Genomic DNA, 14,177 nt, shown 5'->3' with positions numbered 1-14,177 from the left:
GAGGAGCAGGAAGGAAGAAAATGTCCGTGGGATGTCAGGCCCATTACTCGGGGAAGCATAACATTTATAGCACCAGGCCAGTCTGGGACTGGGGGACCGGGCTCTGGAGCTTCGGGCTGTGGCTTCTCATCCTGCCCTCTGCCTCCACACCCTCCCGAGGCACAAGGGACAGGGAGGACCTTGAGAAGAAGACAGGTCTGGGTCACCCCGGTGTGTTCATGACTCTAACAAAAAAGTCTCCAATGAACCTGCCCCCAACCAGGACCAGTACATAATGTGTGGGACCTGTGCTAAATGTAAATGCATGGCCCTCCTTCAAAACTTATTAAGAATTTCAAAACAGTGGTAACAGAGCATGAAACCAGGCACGGGGGGGCCCCATGTGACTGCGCATGCGTGCAGCCCTCGCTCACCCTGCCGCCCGCCGCCCGCCCCCCCCCCCCGCCCCGCCAGGGGTATGCTGGCCTACGGACCCCACCCAAGGGCAGAGACAAGATACCAGAGACCTGGGGCGCCTGGGTGACTCAGTTGGTTAAGGGACTGCCTTCGGCTCAGGTCATGATCCTGGAGACTCGGGATCGAGTCCCGCATCGGGCTCCCTGCTCAGCGGGGAGTCTGCTTCTCCCTCTGACCCTCCCCCCTCCCATGCTCTCTCTCTCTCTGTCTCATTCTCTCTCTCAAATAAATAAAATCTTTAAAAAAAAAAAAGATACCAGAGACCTCACCAATCCTCACTCTGCTCAGCTTGGATCTTCATTGTCTTAATTTCTAAATATGAGCAGAAGTGGGAATCAGTAAGCAAGAGAGACTCTTCAAGTCCAAAGGGCAAGGTGGGGATGCTCATAGGAGGCATTGAATGGAACCAGCAAAGCAAATGCCTTCCCTGAAACAGGAGTCAAGAAAAATTATCCTAAAACTTGAACATAAGGCACAGGGAGGGCAGTATTTCTCACAATGTGATTTTGGAGCATTACTTAATAGACCCAGCTAAAGATTATTTCACTATCTAGGGGAATATACCTTTGTTTCATTCACTATTTACGCTTAATTAAAGGTCTGGCTGCTGTGAAATCAAGTTAAGCTGCAGTTTTGTAAGTGATTTCTACACAACAGAAAATATAACCCCCAAAGTTATGGTTTTATGACCCTGTAGGTCGTTAACCAGCTTTAATTCCAACCTAACTCTCTCATCCCCACGTTTTCTCTCTAATACCTGTTTTCCTATTTCTGCTGATTACCATCCTGCTGGTTCCTCATTAATGAGATGAATAAATCACATGACTTTTAAGATTTGTGTGTGGGTCACCTTTTTTGTTTAACTCTTTGGAAATTATACTTTGACTTCAAGGTCAGGAGAGGACTGTTAAGAAGCCTACTTAGTATCCATAAGATGAGAGTCGAATGAATATTGCATCCATAAAACAAGAACGGGTCCAAGAAACCCGGGAACAAGAAACCATCTTGGGAATTCATAAGACGCAGGGGAGACAAACGATTCCAGGAGGGACAGTAACTGGAGGAAAGGACATCATTGGTGATTCAGAAGACAAGTCGAGGAATTCTCCTCTAGTACAGATGAAACCTTTGAGGGAAAAAAGGATAAATGCAGAGAATAGATACAGGAGGGAAATATCCACTTTGTGGGACTGCCAGCAGGCAGCAGAGAAAAATGGGCAAGAACCAAAAAAGCAATAAAAGAGATTTTTTTCTGACTAGAAGGAAAATACCAGTTCTCAAAAGCCCCACAGGAAGCAATCCTACACCTAGACGTGCCCTAGTGAACTGTCTGAATTCTGAAGGTAAGGAGAAAACCCTACAAGCTTCTGGCAGGGAAAAAGCCAGAAAGAAGAGTCAGATCTGTCCTGGACTCACCCGCAATTCGAGCTTGTGGATTTGAATGGGACCACATGCAGGGCTCCGAGGAGAGAAATTATGACTCCAGAGCGGTGCAGACAAAAACTGTCCTTCGCACAAGACGATCAAAGGAATGTAGGTTTGGACAGGCAAGACTGAAAAATGACACTATCCAAACACCTTGTCTTTAAAACAACAACAACAACAAAAATGACTTAAGGATGGCCTCCAGCCAAACCAAAATGAAAAGGAGAATGAAGGACTTGACAAAGGGAGTGGCACAGTTCACAAGAAACCATACAAACCCAGCACAGCTTCCAGCAAGGTCCACGTAATTTGTCAGGGTGGCTGTGAAATTGAACTCTGTTCTTAGGGAAGAGTCCTTAGCAGAGGTGTAACATTTTTTTTAAAACACTAGTGGACAAATGATTTCATTTCAGAGCATCCTTGTGGAGTTCAGCATATACTTGGTGGTGCTGACTGCCCATCTCTGCCATGTGCCTGTCCTCCCTCCTTGCCCCTTCCCAGTGGCATCTTGCACACACGCCCACTGACACACATAGACATACATGAATACTCACACTGTCACAGACACTGACGCATGCACACTCACATGCGCACCCACAGGCCTCCAGCGTTTCCCTCTCCCCTCTATCTCTCCCCCTTCTCAGTTCTGCTCTGTTGACCCATTACTGGGCACGGTTAACCCCTGCTTGTCCTTCAGCTCTTGTGTGTCACTTCCTCAGGAAAGTCCGCAAGCCCCCAAACCGCCATGCTGGCTCAGAGATGCTCTCAGAAAACCACAACGCTTTTCCCAGAGCCCTTGTCTCTGTGTGTGTGGTACATTCACCTCCATAGCTGTTGGATGCCTCTCCCCACACAGTAGTTGGGAAGCAAAAGGCCTATTCTGCGTTTGCTGTCCTTATACCCCATACCTGGGACAGTGCTGATGCTTAGGAGGAGCCCATTCAACCCCTGGCTGTTAGATGAATGCATGAGCCCGGTTTGACCCAGGAAAGCAGGAACAAGGTACAAAGCAGGGTCCAAGATGCTCCAAATGGGCTAAACTTGTAACCTGGCTTTTTTCTGACTATAGCTTGTGTCTTGACAGAAATAACCACAGTTTGGAGTCACACAGTCCCTGAGTCTGTGCTCTATCTCTGACTTGCTGAGCGATTTAGGGTAATAAGACAATAGCTAACATTGATTGGGTGCTCATTTTGATAGAGTCATACTTATCCCCATTTTACAGATAAGGAAACTGAGGCTTAGATTAAGTCGCTTTCTCAAGGTCCTACAGTTAGTGTGAAACAGACCCAGTATCAGCCGACAGTGCAGGAGGACACATGTCTTACCAGAGAGGTGAGGAAGTTCTGTCTGTCCAGGCCATCCAGCAAAGAGCCATCATTCCTCCCGCCCCAGGGGTCCAGGAAGGCCCTACCCAATGCAGCCTCATCATTCTCACCAAGAAGCCTCACCAATTGTTTAAATTATGTCCGGTGTGCACTAGAGGCTACCTACCCTGCCATGACGATGAAGAAATCCAGTCGGTTCCATGTGTCCCCAAGGTAGCACTTCTTGCCAAAAATGCCCAGGGCCACCATCTTGAGCACCATCTCCATGGCGAAGAAGACGAAGATGAAGTCATCAAACACCTGCAGGGGCAGGAGGAAGGCAAGAAGCAAGGGACAGTATGAGGCTCTGGAGCAGGACCATAGGGTTGGAGCTACAGTTTGGGGTGGGGACAAAGGCCTGGACATGAGGGGCCTGGAAAAGACCTGGGAACATCTCCTCTTGGGCAGGAAGAGAATCTCAGAGATCCTGGTCCAATGGAGTCATTTCACAAATGAGGAGACAGAGGCCCGGAGAGGGGAATGAAGGTGCCCAAGGTCATACAGCCCACTCTTTTGTTCCCAAAAGTCAGACCTACTGACAAGGGCCCCAGATGGGGGCAGGGCAAAGGGCTCTCGCTAATAACAATGGCCAAGCACTGGGCTAGATATCTGACCTGCATTCATTCCCTAATTCTCACAGCCACCCCATGGATAGCCCCCTTTCAGGGGCGGAAACGTACTCAGAGAATTCAAGAGACTTGCCGCAGGTCACACAAGAAGGTAAGCGGCAGAATCAGAACTGACATTCAGGTCTATAAAACAGACCTGACCCCCCTCCAGGCAGGTTTCGGGGCTGCCTTCCTCTGTTTAGAAAGAAGGCCCCAAATGCGTCCCTAAGCATGGGCTCAAGTGAGTAGATATTTCCTGAGGACAGGGCTGGGTGGAATTCCTCTTTCCAGGATCAGTGAGGGCTATGGTCAATTCAGTTCAACAAACGGCCCCACTTCCTGTGTGCTGGGACAGAGGCTGGGTGTCACTGACATAGAAAGAAGTCCTTGATGAACTCACCAGCTGGTTGGGAAGCCAGCCTGGTACCCACTGAAGCTAATCGGTTCTAACTCCTCCCAGGGGCCTGAGGCTGGCTGAGGAGCTTGTCACCCTCTCAGACCCAAGACCCACCACCCCAGAGATTCTGATTCTGCAAGTTTGAGATGGGCCAGGTCTGAATCTTTAACAAGTGCCCCAGGGGATTCTGAGACCCTGGGCTGCTCAGGGGCTGGTCAGAACTGCTGAGTCCTGTGGAAACACAGGAGGCAGAAGGCAACTCCTCCCAGGAGGAATCTGGCTTTCCCAGGGAGAGGACATAGGATGAAGATGTTTATACACATCTGTAAAATAAGTATAACCCTAACATCCTGCACTACGGGTAGACAACTGCTGCATGGGGTCATGGCAGGTACCCAAGGTTAGGCCCCCACCTGGACCTGGGAGATGAAAACAGGAGAGATATGGGAGGCTGGCTCCTGACAGGAACTGACAGCAAGTAGGGACCTTGGCCTTCATTCCAAGAGCACCAGGGAGCTAAGGGCAGGCTTTGAGCAGAGGAATGTCAGGGTCACTTGAACTCTCTTGGCAATGGGGCAGTATGGTTAGTCTGGGGTTGGAGAGAGCAGGAGAAGACTTGGGGAGGCACCTAGGTCTGGGAAGATGGGGGCCTAGACTAGGGCAGAGGCTTCAAAATATAGAGGGGTTGGAGGGGAGAAAGGATCAAGAAGGGGAATGGGGAAGACCAGTTCGGAGTGATGAAGAGGACAGCCAGTTGAGCGAGGGCAGGCCAGGCGGTGGGCAGGAGCGCCCCAGGCAAGGCAAATGGGCGGGGTATGGCAGACGGGGCGGGGTATGGCAAGGCGGGGTATGGCGGGTAGGGCGGGTGGGCGGGGCGGGGTAGGGAGGGTGGGGCGGGGCTAGTGGGCGGGGTACGGCTGGCAGAGCCGGGCGGGTGGGCGGGGTAGGACGGGAGGGGCGGGGTGTGGCAGGCGGGGCGGGGCGGGGCTAGTGGGATGGGTACGGCAGGCGGGGCGGGGTAGGACGGAAGGCGCGGTATGGCAGGCGGGGCGGGGCAGGGCGGATGGGCGGGGTACGAAGGTAGGGCGGGGTGTGGCGGGCAGGGCGGGGCAGGGCAGGCGGGGCGGGGTTTGGCAGGCAGGGTGGGGCAGGGCTGGTGAGCGGGTCTGGAGGGCAGGGCGGGGCTACTGGGCGGGATATGGCAGGCGGGGCGGGGCTAGTCGGCGGGATGGGGTGTTGTGGCCGGGGCGGGTGGGCGGGGTACGGCAGGGGGGGGCTGGTGGGGGCGGGGCCGCATGGGCAGGGCACAACAAGCCAGGCAGGGCCGGCCGCCTCACCTGCAGGATCTTGCAGCGGTCAGACAGGCAGTCCATGTCGTCGCAGGGCTGGTACATGCCAAGTGTCACGCAGTTCAGCAGGATCACCAACATGCTGACACATTCAAACCATGTACACACCGAGTCAAGGACAAAACAGTCGGGAAGACTGTAGCCAAGGGAGGGCTGAATGCACCCGGGATTATAATACCCCACCCACCACAAACACAGGCATACACCCCACTCCCCTCCAGATGACCCCCCTGAGCAGGTCTGCGCCCAAGTTTTCAAAGACCTTGGAGACCAAAGAGCAGCCTACGCATCTCACAACAGACATAGCCGCGGGTGCCAGACCCACCAGAGAACACAAATCCTATGAAACCACCACTCGCGAGGACCCCTCCCCCATTTCCTTGCCCCAGCCTGAGTGTTCCCTTCGGGGCCAGGAAGGGAGAAGCCCACAGACGCCCAGCTGGCAGGCCATCTCTGGACTATCCCTGCCTGTCCACCTCTGACCACCTCCCTCTGTCATTGCCTCCCTTCTCTGACCACCTCTCCCCACCCCTGACCTATGCCTTCTCCATGTCTGCCCCAAGCCTGGAGCTGGAGACTGCAGAGGGTCTGTGCAGTGTGGCTGGGATGGGCTGGACAACCCTGTCCTTCCCTCCTCTTCCATGGCCGGGGTTAGAACTCATCACCGGATTTTGGAATATCGGAGCCTAGGTCCTCCCCGGCCTCTGCACCAAGAGGGATGGAACTCAGCCTCCACAGGCCCGGCCAGGCAGAAAGTCTCCTGCAGCCACCAGCTGCAGGGATTCTGAGGCACTTTTATGTCCTAAAGTTGTCTGGTTGGCATGCTTGTTGTCTTCATCCACAGCTAGAACCTCCTTTCCAAGGGGACAGGGGTTTTGCATTCATACCTCTAACAGTGACAGGCATCTAGTAGGAGCTCAGTAAATGTCTGGTGCATGAATAAGTAAATCTCTATGGGCCCTGTCCATTCTGATATCCAGTGATTCTTACGTGTCTCCAAACGAGAACCCCAGCCCCTTGCTCTAAGCTGGGACATAGCCACACTAGCCAGACCCCACCCACGGGGGGTGAACACCTCTTCTTGCCTGATGGGAGACGGACCTGGTTACCCTGGCAACAGCCTCCCTTTCATCCCCGGGCCCTTGCTCACCTTGGGATGCTGCTTTCCTTTCTACCTCTCCTTCAGACCCTCCTTGCCCAGCCCTGCTCCTTCCTAGCCCCCACCCCACTGCCACTCTCCCGCCACAGCCTGTAATTAACGGCAGTCCCTGCCAGGGCCCCCTTCTAGCCTGAGCACTGCTCTGAGCAGCAGCTTCGTCATTAATTAACTTTTTTGAAGTTCAAGCGTTCTAATTACCAATGAACATCCCCCACCCCCCTTGCTTTTCCCCTTGCCTGCCACACTTTCTCTCCTCCCAGCTTCCTCCTCTGCTTCCTCTGCCCTCCCTGCCAGCTTCAAGTTCAAAATGCACTTAGCAGGTCTCTCCCAGGAGCCCAGAACCCCCACTTCTTCCTCACCAGGGCCCTGAGTAATGGAGGTCAGCAGGCCCATTGTACAGATGAGGAAAATGAGGCTCAGAGAAACTAGGGGCCTCACCTAGTCCACACAGCTGGGAAGTACCGGAGCTGAGATTCATACCAGTCCTGCTGGACTCCAAGGCCAGTGTTCTCCTCTGTGATACATGGCCTGTCTCTGCCTGTGACTTCCGCCTCCCTCCCTGAGGCCTCAGACCATCCCCAGTGTCTCTCACCTGGACCCTGCACAGCATCCCCCAGCCTCCGGCTCCGGTTTCTGCCCCTCCAATCTGCCCCACAGAATCACCAGGCAAGTGCTGTGCGCCCAGTACTATCCGAGCGCTTTGCAAGCATCACCTCAGTTAATTCTGAATGCTGTTGTTAAGTCCCACTGAGAAATGAGGAGCCTGAGACACAAAGGGGAACCTGATTTGCCCAAGGTCACCAGGTGGAAAAGGACAGAGCTGAGATTCAGAACCAGAGCCTGCTTTGCTTGCCCCCAAGCCATTTGGCCACAGCCAGATCAATCTGCCTGAAGCGCAGCTCTGATTATGCCCTTCCCCTGTTCAGAAACCTTCTATGGCTCCTCCACCCTCCTTACCCTGACACCCAAGGCTGCCTACACTCTGAACTCAATGAATTCTTCTGGCCTTACCTCCCACCAATTGGGCTTGGCATGCAATGAACTTCTTGCTGTCCCCAAGCATACCTCTTGCATGCACTTCCTTCTACTGTCTCTACCAGGCAAACTCCTACCCATCCTTCACAGCCCAGTCCATTTGTCCCTTCTTGAAACTTCCCTTGAGGCACCTTTCCCCATTCACAAGGTGGTGGCTCAGCCTCCTCTCTGGAAGTGCTCCCTATCCACATGGTCTAACTTGTACCACAGTAATGAACTTGGCAGTAACCATGACTACTGTGTGCCAAGTCCCTAGGGACATGGCCCTGGCTCTCATCACAGCTCACTGGGGGCAGATGGGGAAACAGGCCTGGAGAGCTGGAGTGACTTGCCCAAGGTCACACAGCCTAAGCCCCCCAAACGACCTGACTCAGCGGGGCCCAGAGCCACTGCGTGGCGCTGCTTCTGTTGTTACTGCACTGAGTCCCTCGAGGAGGCAGAGGGAGTGGCTTTCACCTCTAGCTTGCTCAGCTTCAGACATTCAGAGGTGGACGGTCTCAGCCCTGCCCCGAGGCACTCAGGGAAATCCCAGATGGCAGAGCCTGGGCCCTTTCCAGGAGCCTGGGAGGCTCAGAAGTGAGAGCTGGTATTGTTGCCCAATTCTGACATGCACCCCACTGGCTCGGGGATAAAAGGCCCCAGCCCTCCTTGAAGCCAAACCAGACCACGAAGCGTGGGGAAGGAGATTGTCAGAGGGAGTCGAGGTCTCTGGGCTGTGGAAGTCCATGGCCTGGCCCAATGCCTGATGTTTCCACCATTAGTCATAAGCAGTGAGGAAATCTGAGAGCACAGTCAGGCATAACTCTGGGGTTCTGGGACCATTTGAGGGAGGACGGAGTCCCCAAGAGGGCGGTAAGGATTTCTAGGTAACAGGGCAGGCCAAGACTTGAGTGCTGGCTCCACGAGGGCAGTCTTCAGTGCTTCCCATTGCCTCTCACAGCAAGGCTCAAAGCCACCTGCCTGGCACCTGAGGCTGTGCAGCGGGGACCCCGTCACTTTGCCTGCTCCATTGGCCAGAGGGACCTCCCTCACAGAACAATCCCACCAAGGTCCTCAGGAAGCGACTAATTCAATCCCCAACTGCGCAGATGGGAAACAGAGGGACAGAGAGTCTTCCTTGCAACACCGTGAGCCAGGAGCAGAAGGGACCCTCAGACCACAGACTCCCCGCCCACAGGGGTCCCTGAGCCATGGCTGGATTTCAGACAGACACCCAAACCCCGTCTCTCCCCAAAGGTCCAGGCTCTGCATGTGTAGCACCTGCTCAGCACAGCCCCCACATTCGACCCAAGACCGGCAGCCACGGGCACCTCTGAGGAACAGGGACGGGGGAAGAGATCAATGGCGACCCAGCTGGGCTTCCTTGGCAGAGAAAACCTTCCCAGACACCCACCCGGCTGGGGGAGAAAGAAACAAAGGGTCCCTGGGGGCTGCAGAGTCACCCCCACCACACTACCACCCCACCCCCGGCCCCAGCACGTGAGGCGCAGCCCCACCTACAGCCGGCCTCCCCCTGCTCTGCTGGTGGCGCCTCCGGTGGTCTTCGGAGCCCAGCAGTGAATCAAGGAGCATATACTGAGCGTCCACCATGTACCAGGCCCCGGGTTAGCAGCAGTGACGAAGGTAACACTGGCAAACCTTTCTCAAGCGCTCTTGAATGTCTGTTTGTAATGGAGCTTTCCAATCAAACAGCTCGTACTATCTCATTTAAACCCTACAGCAAGCACGTGCAGGAGGGGGCCCAGACGCCACAGAACACAGAGCCTGTGTAGCCATGCACCGGGGACCAGGGCTTGGCACGTGGTGGGCAGCAGGGAAAGCCCTCTCTTTGTCACCCTCTCCTGTAATAGGACCCAGGGTCTCCCATTCCTTGGCTTGCGGGGGGGGGGGGGGCAAGGGGAAACAACCTCACCAGCAGAGGACTGCAATCCCCTGCTCGTGTTACCTGCTGACTACCTAGTATGACCTTGAATAAAGAAGAGATGCTATCACAGCCTTTCGGACCGTGTCCGCCTCCCGAGGGCCGAATCTTCACTAACAGCCTTTCAAAAAGAATCACTCAGTTCAGGCCAGGCAACGCAGAGTTGCCCCCAGAATTTCAGCAAAGTCCCCTAAAACTGGCAGGGACTATTGTTATCCCCATCTTACAGATAAGGAAGCTGAGAAGGAGTTGTGGCTCCAAGGGCTCCAGCCACACCCATCCAGGGTCACACAGCTGTTACGTGACAGCAGCAGGATTTGAATCTGCCCCCTGCTGACTCCTAATCCCATGTTCCCAGCCACGTGCCCCGCCACCCCCAGGCACAGAGCCTGGAACACGAGAGGCCCTCGACTGGCATGTGCTCAGTGGAATATCCGCTTTTTCCTTCTCACCCACATTGTCTCCTCCCGATTGGGCCGGGGTCACAGGCGGCCTGGGAGTCAGGAAGGATGACATTCCGCCCCTGTGGCCCCTGCGTGGCTGGGAGGAGGGGCTATCCCATGAGGAGGAGCTAATGGGAGGGCAAGTCAGCAAGGGGAGGATGCTGATCTCAAGGCCCCCAGTCAGTAAGAAGTCCAGCTGGACCAGAGTCATCACTCCACCCCACGTCCCAGCTGCTGTCTTGAAAACTGGAGGGACAGGGTCACCTGGGAAGCCAACCAGGCCGAGGGTCTCCTCAAACCTGCCACTTCCCAGAGAGAAGAATGACCGGATGGAGGGACAGTGCCTGACGCCCCAGCAGGCCCCTCAGGGCAGCCTCCTCTCTAGGAGCCAGAGCCCGAGGCCAGCACGGTTACCATGGTGACCACCACCCTCCATCCTGTAGGCCCAGATGACAGTCACAGTTTCTGTAATTCGGAGGGCTCTGGGAGGGGGGTGGGGGCAGGAGTGCTGGGTTTGGCTGAGGCAGCCAAATTTGTTTTTATTTTTGTCAAATCTGAAATCTGATCCATTTCCCAGGGTGCACCTCAGTTGTCTAAATAAATCAAGTGGAAGAAAGGGCTGGAAGCTGCATCCTCCTGGACCAGAGAGGCAGGGAAGGAGAGCCAGCCCCAACGTGGGGGTACTTCCCTTACTGGTCCTCAGTGAGTCCCAGGATAGGAGCGCAGGCCTCCAGTCTTCAAAGGCTGAGGTCTGACATTCCAGATCCCAGTTCTTAGGACGGCTTCTACATGGCCAGATCCACAGGCATCCACGGAGCACCTGTTGTATACCTGGGCTGTGCATCAGGGCTCGGAGATGAACTGGGCTTACACCTGCCCTGGAGATCCCTAGAGCACATCCTTGTCCTAGGACCTGGCTGTGATGTGTGGCTACCATTTCAAATGTCAACGATGCTCTAGACCCTTGGGCTTCAAAGAATATATCCATTCACTAATTCATTAATTGATTCATTTGACTTGTCTTTATGAGCAAAAGCCACTGCTTGGCATCTATTTTTTTTAAGATTTTTATTTATTTATTTGACAGAGAGAGACACAGCGAGAGCGGGAACACAAGCAGGGGGAGTGGGAGAGGGAGAAGCAGGCTTCCCGCGGAGCAGGGAGCCCGATGCGGGGCTCGATCCCAGGACCCTGGAATCATGACCCGAGCCAAAGGCAGACGCTTAACGACTGAGCCACCCAGGCGCCCCGGCATCTATTAAAGTGAAACAGAGGCCCCTGTTAGGAGCCAGCTGGGCCACTCCCGGGTGCATACCCTGGAGAAATTCTGACAGAAGTCCACAGAAAGGCCTGTGCCAGAAGGCTCATAGCTCTGTTATTCATAATGGCCCCAACCTGGGAACAACCCAAGCATGCATCATCAGGAGAATGAGTCGGGCAGCAGATTTCAACTAGGGATGATTCTGACCCCCAGGGGACATGTGGCCATGTCTAGAGACATTTTTGATTGCCCCGGGGGGGGGGGCAGGGCACTGGCATCTAATGGGTAGAGACCAGGGACCCTGCTAAACAAACATCCTGCAATGCACAGGACAGCCCCACCACAGAGAATTATCCAGCCCCATGTGTCAGCAGTGCTGAGGCTGAGAAAGCCAGCGGCACATCCATTCGATGGAATACTCCCCAGCAATGACAAACAGCAAACCGCTGACATGTGCGACAGCTGAGACGAAGCTCACCAGCATAATGCCAGGTAACAGAAGCAGGACACCCAAGAGCAAAGTGTGTGAATCCAATTCCATAAAGTGAAAAATCAGGCAAAGCTAACCCTACAGTGAAGGAGCTCAGAGCAGCGGTGACTTCGGGGGAGCACCCATCGGAGGTGGGGGACGGGGGAGCTTCTGGGGTGCTCTCTATCCTTTGGAGATGTTCTTGTTGGCCTGAGTGTGGTCACCGGAGTGTATTTATATGGGAAAATGCCCTGAGCTGGAAGCAAAGATTTGTGAGCTCTGCTGCATGTACACCTTACACCTCAATAAAAAGGGCAACACAGGGGCGCCTGGTGGCTCAGTCAGTTAAGCTTCCGACTCTTGATCTCAGCTCAGGTCTTGATCTCAGGGCTGTGAATTCAACCCCCATGTTGGGCTCCACACTGGGTTTGGAGCCTACTTTAAAAGGGGAGGCGGGGGGACAACAAAAAATGATGAAGGACAATTGCTCTAAGGAAAAATAAAATGCAACAATAAAACCACACGAGCACCTGCTGGGGCGGCCACTCTCACAGACCCCACCCCCCTCGCCGTGTCAACCTTCGTCACAACCCTGCAAGGGACAGTGTGACTGATTTGCTCAGGCCACAGCTAGTGAGGGGTTTGAACCTCACACCATCCTATCCCCTGTTTATTTAAAGATTTGTTCCTCCCGGGGCGCCTGGGTGCTTCAGTCAGTTAAGCATCCAACTCTTGATTTTGGCTTAGGTCATGATCTCAAAGTTGTGAGATCGAGCCCCACATCAGGATCGGGCTCCTCGCTGGGCATGGAGCCTGCTTGGGACTCTCTCTCCCTCTCCCTTTGCCCAATCTCCCTCTCTCCCTCTCTAAAAAAAAAAAAAAATTTGTTCCTCCCATGCCCATAGCAGCCTCGGGAGATAGTGGGTTACTATACCCACTTCACAGATACAAAAATAAAGGTCCAGATACTTGCCCAAGGTCACACGGTGGTTGAGCTGGGACAGAAAGCTGCTCCATAAAGTGGACAGACTTGCTGGAGAGATGGTCCTAAGGCCTCTTTGCTTACATGCCTCCAGCAATGGGGAGCTCCCCACATGACACACAGCCCAGCCTGGGCTAGACTGGTTCTGCTTATATGCTAGAGTCTCCGTGGGCTGAGAACCCTTACAGGGGCAAGATGAGCAAGTGAGTGCTCCCTTCCTTCCTTGTCCCTGCCCCCAATCCCACTTCTTAGAGGCCCCTTAATTTGAGAACTCATTGAATTTGGCCAAAGTCTCTGATTCCCAGATGCCCAGCAGGCCTCGGTGCCCAGTGCAGACAGCCGGAGTGGGGGAGGTGAGGGAACAGGGGCTGCCAGCTTGGAAGAGAACCCAGGGTGGATGGTCCATGGGATGAGAACTCCAGCCAAGGAGGCTTCAGCCCCTGCTGATGAAAAGGGGAGGGCAGGGCAGACCGCTGGGGCCCAGGGTCCCACTGTCCGGGGGCTGGCCCAGCCTCAAGAGCCCACCCCCAAAGAAGGTGTGCCGCGGGGAACCCTCCTGGAGTCCTAGGCAGGGGGTACTCACAATGTCTTGGATGTACCCCCTTTAATGTCAGCTATCAAACTGAGTGTGGTCTGTCCTGGCTTCTCACCACCAACCAGGCTGTGCTGTCCCAGGGCAGAGGGTATCCATCCCTCTCTGTGCCCAGAGCCCTACCTGGAGCAGCTCAGAAGGAGTGAGGTCCCCATCACCTGGAGGTATCAAGGAGCATAAGGAGGAGTTTCTGTGCTGGAGGGATTTGCAGCCTCCCTTCCCACCCTGAGCCCTCCTCTTCTCCCTTTTAACATCCATCACTCACTACTCCTTTATTTGGCAACCCCTCACCGAGACCCCCTCTGTCTGGCCCACAGTGGCTCTGGGAACCCCACATGAAGAAGATGCAGTCCCTGCCCTCCAGAAACCACAAGCAGACACGCGGTGGAGACACGGACAGAGGGTGATGATATTCTCGCTTGGTCTCCTGGGGGCCTGTCCCCCACCACACGTCTCCCCTGCCTGCCAGTGACCACACACGTGCACGCGTCCACGTATGCACTCCCACTGAGCGCCACAGCCCTTTGGGCACCTGCACATGCTATCACGCATGCGCACCCTCCGCCTCGCCCATCTGGCCAGCAGCCCTGGGCACGGCCGGCCCACTCTCCTGCAAAAGCAGTTCTGAGGCTTCCCCGGACCCCCTGGGGAAGTTCACGAGCCCTTTCTCAGAATCATGTTTTTAATGCATACTTTTTTTTTATGCCTAGAAT

The 14,177-nt window shown here is 54.6% G+C and overlaps 1 protein-coding gene across 1 annotated transcript in view; it reads right to left on the bottom strand.

Moving 5' to 3' along the window:
* The window catches only part of CACNA1I (calcium voltage-gated channel subunit alpha1 I), a 102,978-nt gene that overhangs the window by 76,494 nt on the left and 12,307 nt on the right, over positions 1 to 14,177 (bottom strand). Inside the window, exons 2-3 of the mRNA XM_028115684.2 lie at positions 5,591 to 5,702; positions 3,376 to 3,509 (exon numbers count right to left, since the gene is read on the bottom strand). Coding sequence (XP_027971485.2) covers positions 3,376 to 3,509; positions 5,591 to 5,702 — 246 coding nt within the window. The remainder of the gene's footprint in view (positions 1 to 3,375; positions 3,510 to 5,590; positions 5,703 to 14,177) is intronic.

The sequence above is a fragment of the Eumetopias jubatus genome, unplaced genomic scaffold (genome assembly GCF_037043125.1).
Source record: "Eumetopias jubatus isolate StellerSeaLion01/CBP00866 unplaced genomic scaffold, mEumJub1_p1.0 scaffold_8, whole genome shotgun sequence".
NCBI lineage: Eukaryota > Metazoa > Chordata > Mammalia > Carnivora > Otariidae > Eumetopias > Eumetopias jubatus.
Note: the sequence above shows the minus strand (reverse complement) of the source record. Positions and strands in the feature narration are given on the sequence as shown.